This window comes from Cuculus canorus, chromosome 11 (genome assembly GCF_017976375.1).
Source record: "Cuculus canorus isolate bCucCan1 chromosome 11, bCucCan1.pri, whole genome shotgun sequence".
NCBI classification, from domain to species: domain Eukaryota; kingdom Metazoa; phylum Chordata; class Aves; order Cuculiformes; family Cuculidae; genus Cuculus; species Cuculus canorus.
Window position 1 is genome coordinate 2,868,970 of NC_071411.1, and position 8,945 is coordinate 2,877,914.

An 8,945-nucleotide genomic window follows, 5' to 3' on the forward strand; every position below is an offset into this window, starting at 1 on the left:
CATTTTTGACACATTTAAAACTTACAATCCATTTTAGAGAGCTTGATCATGACAAACCAATCTTTCTCACTCAAATTTGCCAGGCAACAGCAACACTATGAAGCGAGCCTTCTACAGTTCATCTAAGTAGAAATCTAAAGTCTCACCAGGATAATTACAGTCACGTAATATGACTAAAACAGGTTTTCCTTTGTTTCTAAAGCTTAATTAACACATCTAATGGGCCACTTGTGACATTTTTGAAGCCTTTATACTAAACCCTGAAGGGCCATCTCAGGACATCCCACCCCAAAGCAATTACTGCTCCTCCTTTGAGTTCTCCAGTGCATTTTCCTCTTTATGAGGCTCATTCCCTACCTTACAACATGACACCATACTGCAAAAAAGCCTAATTATACACAAGAGATGAACGAACAAATTGCAATCTGAAGATGAAAGCCAGTGATTGCTTCTTACTTCAAGCATCCCTTACCATAAAGTTCTGTCTGCTGCCTGGAGCGATTTCTCCAGAGGCCACTCCATCAGTGTGCCTCTCATGAAGAAGCACCATTTTTCTTCATTTGGGCTTCTGGAAATTGTTTCAGTGTGAACCACAGCTCTAACCATCAACCACTAAGTAGGGGTGTTGGGGGGGATCAATTATACAATGTTCCTTCAGAGAGCCAGCACTATTGACTTCAGCCTAACAACCAATTCAGCTTCAGATTTATTCACAGCTTCCAACTATCCTGCCAGCAGTTATTTTCCTCCTCTCCGAGTCCCTACCCACACTTCTTGCCAGCACAGCATCTAGTGCAATAAGAAGTGGTGTCAAAATCTTAAAAAAAATGCTTTGTTGGTTACATTGTGCAAAACACTGAAAAAGAGTGGATTGAGCTATTTTGTTAAGACTCCGTACAATTCTGCTTCAGAAAGCCAGGGAATAACACTCAGGCCTCCATGTTATATGCTAAAAACATAACTTACATATAAATGAAAGTGTAGGAAGTGTGACAAAACTTTTGGAGCAGTAACAGGAAACTTGACTAGCAAGGTTTGAAGGTAGACCTCTAACTCCTTCTGTCGTTTCTCCACCAGGCTTCTGGAATTTTTCCCAATAATCTTCTTGGGAGGTAACAGATTTTTATCTATTTTCTTTTCTGAAACAAGCTGAAAGACAAAGAGTTACTCACCACCTCAACTTGCACAAAAGATGCAACAAAATACACTAAGAGCACATTGCCTGATCCTGATAAGATCAAAAAAAAAATTACTTCAGTAAATCTTGCTCTTCACTTCAAAAGTCTTTGGTATTTTCAGAAAGAACATTTTATCATAAAATGTTAAGTTCAATAATAGCATTTCCTGAGAGAATCACTCACAGTATCCCAGGGCAGAATGTAGCTAAGATAAAACAGAATTGGTGTGTTTCTCAGAAAGCAGCCCAGTCTTGAATACAGTGGACTTTCCCTCATTTTCATCTGGTTTTAACCAGCACTGGTTAGTAACTACCCAATGCTACTGTCTAGGGGCAGTTTCATCATCTACCTCTCACAGAAGAGAGCCTTTGATTCAACACAGCTTTTGGTTACCAGATCAGCTGAACATAAACATCTCTCTTCGTAAAAAGTTCAACGACTCTAGCCTGAACTCCACTCTCTGATAAAAGCTTCTGTCCAAGGCTAACGTCCACACCAACCTCCCACAGATTGAAAGGGGAGTGTAATAGGGGCAAGTAATACTGTTCACACAAAAAAGTGTGGGTCAGATGATACCTGGTAAATATTCAGTCTCTTTAGGACAGAATTTATGTCCTATTCCACAGAACTATACAAACTGTACAAGTTTTAATAAGAAACAAAGGCCACAGCTTTAATTTTCTTACCTTTTCATGCAGGTCATGGAAATCACTGTAACGATGTTTGACTGTCCATTGATGATTGCCAACGCTGACCTGGATAATGTACACCTGCAAGGAAGAGATCCAAGTAAGGGAACTACAAAGCACGTCTTAAAGAGAAGCCATGCGTGAGATGTCCTGGTTAATGCAGCACTATAAGGTGATTCCATATTCTTCAAGGAACACAGTTAACTGAGAGCTAACCCGAACTGTAAGGTGACTTCACCCGTGCAGGATGCCCCACACAAACATGCAGATGTTTCTTCATGTAAAACAACTGCTTTTATTTTTACAACCCAGAGGTTAACAATCAAGTTCTCTAAGCTACTTTTTTCCCCCCTGAAGACTTCTGTTAAGTCAAGTCAGTATCCATAGCTGTCACAACAGCCTGAGACGGCAGCACCACTTCTTCAATCTATTAAGTTCCACAACAGGCAGAGGAACTTGGCAAGCATCCTGCTGCCAGTTCACAGCTAAGCAGAAATCTGGAGCTTAACCTTTCAGAAGTCTAGACAAATCCTCTGGTTGGTTGGATGTTAACTGGTTTAGTCCTTTTAGGGTAAAGCACACAAGACAGCTTCTTGTGTTACAGAACTGCAGAGTTACAATGAGAGTTAAAATTGTGCCCAAAGAATCATTACAATTATCTAAAGCAACCCAGCGTTTCTTTACATAAAGCTATTTATTTTTAGCCATGCATGTACCAAACAATTCAAGATTTCCATTGTAGGTGACTGTCCAGATGGAACACTACTGGTTCTGCAGGAAACTCAGTCTATTTTTGGATATGCCAGAAGCAAGCCATCCCAAAGAAACTTCAAAGGTATAAAATAAAAAGAAAAAAGCCAAACAAGACTCAGCAAAGCCAGTCCTACAGCTATCTGAAAATAACAAATTAAATAAACTATTATTCAATCCAGCTCTACTCCTTGGAGAAAACACTAATTCGTAATCAAATCTTGAAAGCATTTAAATACACTTAAGAACTTGCTTACTACCACAGATCACGCAGATCTGACTCATAGCTGCTATGAGAACGATGCACATCTCATTGCTAAACCCACCTGAGAAAACAAAAAACATCAACAATTCCAATTTATTACGTAAAAGGCCAGTTTTCACTTACAGGCCAGCATGATACAAAACATTAGACAGAATACCACTTGCATTTAGAAGATTAACTACATCTCATACCAATTATATTTTTCTAAGAGCCTGACACTGGCTTGCCAAACAAAAATCAAGTCCTAGCGAGAACTGAATCAAGATGTCTAACGTGTGCAGCAAGCAACACGTCAGTGTTCGGATGAGTGCTGAAAACAGATGAATGCCTACACAGAACTGCAGTGTCAATTAAGGCCTATGTCTGCTTTCCTGTCATGTTATGTTGGGAAATGGGAGACCAGGATTATTCACTGTGACAGTGTTAAATTAGAAAAGGAATAACGTGAGCATTCAGAAGTTCCTCATAACCCAAGGAGAGACTCAAAGAAACCATAAGACTAAAGTTAAAACTAAATAAGGGCTACATTTAGAAGCCATAATAAAATGGCTAGTTCTTTTTAAACCTGACTGTGCTAAATCACAGCAGGTAAAGCAGTGTAGTTAAATGCAGTGCAGGTGGAGGACACAATGCATAAAACTCACAGGTGAAGCACTGAAAACTCAGTAAGCTTCACAGCTCATGGGATGAGGCAGGAATGCCCCTCATCTTCGTATACAACACAGTCAGAGTAAATATATAAAGGCTTCCTATCCTTTTCCTGCAACAGCAAGCACCGACCACTTCTACAAACAAGGCTCCAAGACAAATGGATAGTCTTGGCAGGAAAATGCCTGTTAAAGTGGTGTTTACATGCACAGATGCAACTCCTCCAATTAAGTCTGTAAAAAGGCGTAGCACTGCCCATGCAAAATGCAGCCAGAGCCAGCAGTATGTATCCACCCCTCCATCTGCATCAGTATGCAGACGACAGCAACTGACTTCAAACATCCACAAGATCCTATGATCTTCAAGAATAAATACAAATGCAACATGTGCTACAAAGACTTGTTTCAATAGATAAATCAATAATTTTAAAGCAAAAACAAGCTAAGTTTCTGCTAAACCAAGAAGTCATACATATATGACATGCAATTAATTCTGAGGGCACTAATATGACAAGTATAAGGCCCTTCAAGGATTGTTTATCAAGCCAACTGCTATTATAGATGCTATTATTATACGTGGCAAGATGACAAAATTTATCATGCTGCACTGTCTCCCAGACATAAATACACTATGTGAAACCCACACCCATATTTATGCCATATACTGCATTTCTAGTGAGCCAAAACACAAGAAGGCTTACAGTCATAGGTCTTCCTCCTTCACAGGTCTCCACCAAACTCTTCCGTGTAGATTTTGTTCATCTGTCTCATACACCAGTTGTTTTGGCTAAGTTCTTCTTTGTGAAATGTTTGGCATACCTGCAGTGCAGTATATTTTCATAATTTTTCTAGCCAGTCACTTCAAACTCTCCACAGTTAAGTACTCACTGCCAAACAGCATGTCTTCATCTCCCTAAATATTCACTAAAAATCTTTTTAAGCTGTATAATTTTAAAGCCAGCTGTTCAAGGCACAGCAGTGATTCCAGCCTGCCTTTTGTTTACTTCCTGCACACATTACAAAACCCCACCCATCTCACTTTCCACGGAAAACTTGCATTCCTACAGCATCCCTCATCCAAATTCAGGTTCTTCAGTACTGTTAAGAAAAAGTACAAGCCCCTCACTTCACAGACAACAGAGCTGCCCAAAAGCAGCCCAGGACACAGGTGCGACCACAGCCAGTAGGTCCCAAATGCCAGAGCAGTGATGCAATGGCATCTCCTCCTCAAGCAGTCAATTTACACCCATTCAAGGAAGCCACAGTATTTTCCTTAAATATCAAAGCTAGTATTTATATTAAAACCAGCTGCAAATGACAGGAAAAGCAGGAAGGCAGTTTCAGGCCAAACAAATGCACAGCAGGAAACAAACGAAGCACAGGCAGCCTTGAGGCCTTCTAGCAAGAAGCCAGCCTTCAGTGAGCATCTGCGCTGTGTGGGCCAGCACACACAGGAGAAGTATCTAGCAGATGCACTCATATTTTCCCAACACAACAGAAAAAAACCCATGCAGTATTTTTTCCCTGCTGGATTTTGCCTTCCATCCTAACAACTCCAACGAGAATCACATTTTTGAAAGTGCCTTCAAGATGACACCGAATCGTGGGCCTCCCTGATATATTTTACAGGGTTTAATCTCACAACTGTCAAGTTGATGTCACTAAAATGTCTCCTTCTGAGACTGTGAAATACAAAGCACAAAAGAAAAACGATTCTTTCAAAACTGAAGATGTAAACAGAACCACTGCCACCTTGACTACTACATGTTAATGGATAAAGATGTTTTCTTTACGGATATTTCCTTTCTCACCTTTCCCAAATTTATCTGACTTTTACAACATCTGATCTCTTCACTCAGGTCTTTACTACATCTTTAAGTGCTGCTAATTTAATATTGAACACCAAATGCAAACGCTAATTCTCATAAAACCTTTCACTTTGTGAATGCTTTTGCAAAATATCTGGTTGCATTTAAAGATCCTACATTCCCAATGGCTTGGGTCTTCTCACACAAACTGGCTGCAAGCTTGGAGCCCTGCTAACAATTTTAGGGGCTTTACATGCAGGTAAAGCTTAATGCTGTGACTGCTTCAAAAACACAGCAAAAGAACCAAAGTAGGACCAAGTACTGGCAAATCTCACCTTTCAAACACCTGACTTTTAAAGCTCCCCAAGAAAAATGGCAGTAAAACAGCACAGTATTTTCAGAACCATAATCATGCAAAAAGAAATCTCGCCTTGAAAAAATAATCATAGAATGGTTTGGGTTGGAAGGAACCTTAAAGTCCACCCAGTTCCAACCCCCTGCCATTGGGGAGGGTGGGGGTGGAACACCTCCCACTGGCTCAGGGGCTCCAAGCCCCATCCAACCTGGCCTGGAACCCCTCCAGGGATGAGGCAGCCCCCACTGCTCTGGGCAGCCTGGGCCAGGGCCTCCCCACCTGAACAGCACAACATTTCTGCCTCAGATCTCATCTAAGCCCCCTCATTTTCAGCTTCAAAACATTTTCCCTCATCCTGTCCCTGCACTCCCTAATACGTTATCCCCAACTACCAGCTGATGTGCTGAACACCACCTGAAGCTAATTTACACACCTGCACTGGGGCTCAGTTCAGCACATTAATGGTAGTCCCAAAGGCTAGCAGTACCACAACACTAGTTTGCAGGCTGAAGCAGCAAAGTAGCTAACATTTCACCTGCTGTGTGCATAACCTGTAGAGGAATACAGGGGCAGATAACATTTTGACCTTTTCTCAGTTAAATTCCCTTGAATTTCTTGTTTACTGGTACTGCAAAATACTCATGGTTATTCTCAACACAAATGTGAACACCACCGATTCTTGGTTCACAGGTGAAGCAGCAGCAGGTTCCAGTCATCACACCACAATCCTCACCACACCTCTCGGAAACAAACTTGCTTGAGGGATGAAGGACATCCTAACACAGACAGTGGCAACACCTCAGCAGCGCAGTGTCCTGCCTGTGAATAGGCATTGCAAAACCAACACAACAAAGAGCTGAAGCAATTTCCAAGAATATGTTGTAAGCTTCTAATCAACTCCTTCACTGAACACTCATGATATCCGTCTGCAAATCTGGCTACTGCCCACCAACAGTCATTCCCACACAAGTATGTTTCAGGGGTTGTCAATTAGAAAAGAGTTAGGCCCTTCATGTACCACAGCTGTGTAAATGCTCAGTCCTACAGAAAACTCAAAGCCCTCTCCACTGCTCTGTTTTCTCCAGATACCTTTTCAGAGGCAATAACCTGAAATATTAGTTAGAACTATTACACAACTTGACAAACACTGCCTTTCTGGACCATTGCTCCCCTTTCCTTTTTCTCTTTTAGGTTCCTATGGCAGGGAGAAACCTGATGTCATGATGTGCTTTCTACAAAAAAGGAGCATTCAAATCACACTAAAATAAGGTGGGAGCATTAAACATTTCTAGTTACATAACTAAAGGGTGGTGTGCTTGAGATGTTTTCTGTCTGCAATTATGCTGAGGTTTGTTTTATGATGAGCTTCTTCCTGAAAAACAGACCAATTACCTCTTGCTACAGTTAAAACAGAAGTCATGCATCAAAAATGTAATTCCTTCTCCATACAAAAACACTGCCGGCAATCTTTCCTCTTTTTTTTTTCTGTTGGGTAAGAGAAAAACTGGCCACGCAGAATCAGAATGTCACGGGTTGGAAGGGACTAGCAAGCATCGAGTCCAACTCCTGTCCCTGTGTGGGACAGCCTGAACATTCACACCGTGTGTCCGAAGGCATTGTCCAAACGCTTCTGGAATATCATCAGGTTTAGCGCTGTGCCTGCTTCCCTGGGGACCTGTTCCAGGGCTCCACCTCCCTCTGGGTGAAGAGCCTTTTCCTAACATCCAGCCTAAGCCTCCCCCAGCGCATCCTTCTGCCATTCGCTCGGAATCATCTGGTTTCCTCTGAAAACAAGATCAGCTTTTCAAGAAGGCATTTCGCAGCGTTTACATCTGAAGGAAAGGTTGTTCATGGAATGGTTTGGGTTGGAAGGGACCTTAAAGCCCACCCAGTTCCAAGCTCACAGGCAGGTCTCCCACTGGGTCAGGGGCTCCAAGCCCCATCCAACCTGGCCTGGAACTCCCCCAGGGATGGAACAGCCACTATTCCGCTGTGCCACCACCTCCCCACCCTCATCGTGACGGATTTCTTTCTCGCGTCTAATCTAAATCTCCCCCCTTCAAATGTAAAGCCGCTCCCCCTCATCCAATCGCTCCATGCCCTTGTAAAAAGCCTCTCCCCAGCGTTCTTTACAGCATTTTTACCCTTTTTAGCCCACCTTTACCCAATGACCATTTTCCACGGCCACACAGAGGGAGAGCTGGGCACGACCATGGCACGGGCAAACTGGGGCTGTGCTAAAACACTCCCTTCTGTGCCGAAGCGCCGCAGCTGCGGGGGCACAGGGGGAGCCCAGCGGCCGGGACGGAGGCAGCGCAGCTCCCACCCCGCTCCCCACCGGACCCGCACCGTGTAGTTCTCCACCAGCTCCGAGCCCAGCACCCGGGCCTCCCGCGGGGGCTCCTCGCCGTCCTCGCCCGCCGCCGCCGCTTCCATGTCGCCGGGGGCTGAAGCGCAGGGCACCGGCCGCCCCCTCCGCGCTCACGCCACTCCCCGCCGGCCGCCTGCGCTGTCCCCCGGCGGCCGCCGTCCCTCCGCCGCCATCTTGACTCAGCCGCCCCCCTCCGCAGGGTGCGGTACAGCCCGCCCCGCGGCCCTTTATCGGCAGCCGAAGGGGGCGGGGCTTTGTTGGGGCGGGGCTTTAAAGGCGGGGCTTTAAAGGCGGGGTCTGGACAATGGGGCGGGGCTTTGTGAGGGCGCGGTTCCTTTAGGGCGGGACTTGTATGGAGGCGAGACTTAATGATAAGCGGGTCCGTCCGCGGAGATGGGCGTGGCTTCCGCGGTGAGGGGCGTGGCTTCGCGTGTTGGGGCAGAGCAGGGGCTAAGCCGTGGGTAACGCTGTGCGGGCGGAGCCGGGCTGCGCAGTGCCGTGCAATGCAGGGCTTTGCAGGGCTGGGCTGTGCCATACAGCATTGTGTAGTGCACTACAGGGCTGTGCAGAGCAGTGCATGACTGTGCTGTGTGACACAGCGTTGTACAAGACAGTGCGAGGCTAGTGCGGAGCAACACAGCGGCGTGCAGGGCTGTCCATGGCTGTGGTATGAAACACAGTGTTGTGCAGGGCAGTGCATGGCTGTGCAGTGCAGCACAGCATTGTGCAGTACAACGTAGGGCCGTGAAGGGCTTTGCAGTGCAGTGCAGGGCCGTGCAAGGCTGTGCAGTGTGGCATAGGGCTGCTCTGTGCGACCCAGCAATGTGCAGTGCAGGGCTGCATGATGCGCAGTGCAGGGCTCCACAGGGCTTGCAATGCAAC

The 8,945-nt window shown here is 45.1% G+C and overlaps 1 protein-coding gene across 2 annotated transcripts in view; it reads right to left on the reverse strand.

The window, feature by feature from the left end:
- NISCH (nischarin) overlaps nucleotides 1–8,268 on the reverse strand; it is a 30,105-nt gene extending 21,837 nt beyond the window's left edge. The window contains exons 1-3 of one of the 2 annotated variants that reach the window (XM_054076704.1): nucleotides 8,042–8,264; nucleotides 1,865–1,948; nucleotides 967–1,149 (exon numbers count right to left, since the gene is read on the reverse strand). In XM_054076704.1, coding sequence (XP_053932679.1) covers nucleotides 967–1,149; nucleotides 1,865–1,948; nucleotides 8,042–8,128 — 354 coding nt within the window. In that variant the 5' untranslated portion in view covers nucleotides 8,129–8,264. Of the gene's footprint in view, nucleotides 1–966; nucleotides 1,150–1,864; nucleotides 1,949–8,041 lie in introns of both variants that reach the window. The other variant, XM_054076706.1, reaches the window with a different exon arrangement.
- Between the last annotated feature and the right edge of the window lie 677 nt (nucleotides 8,269–8,945).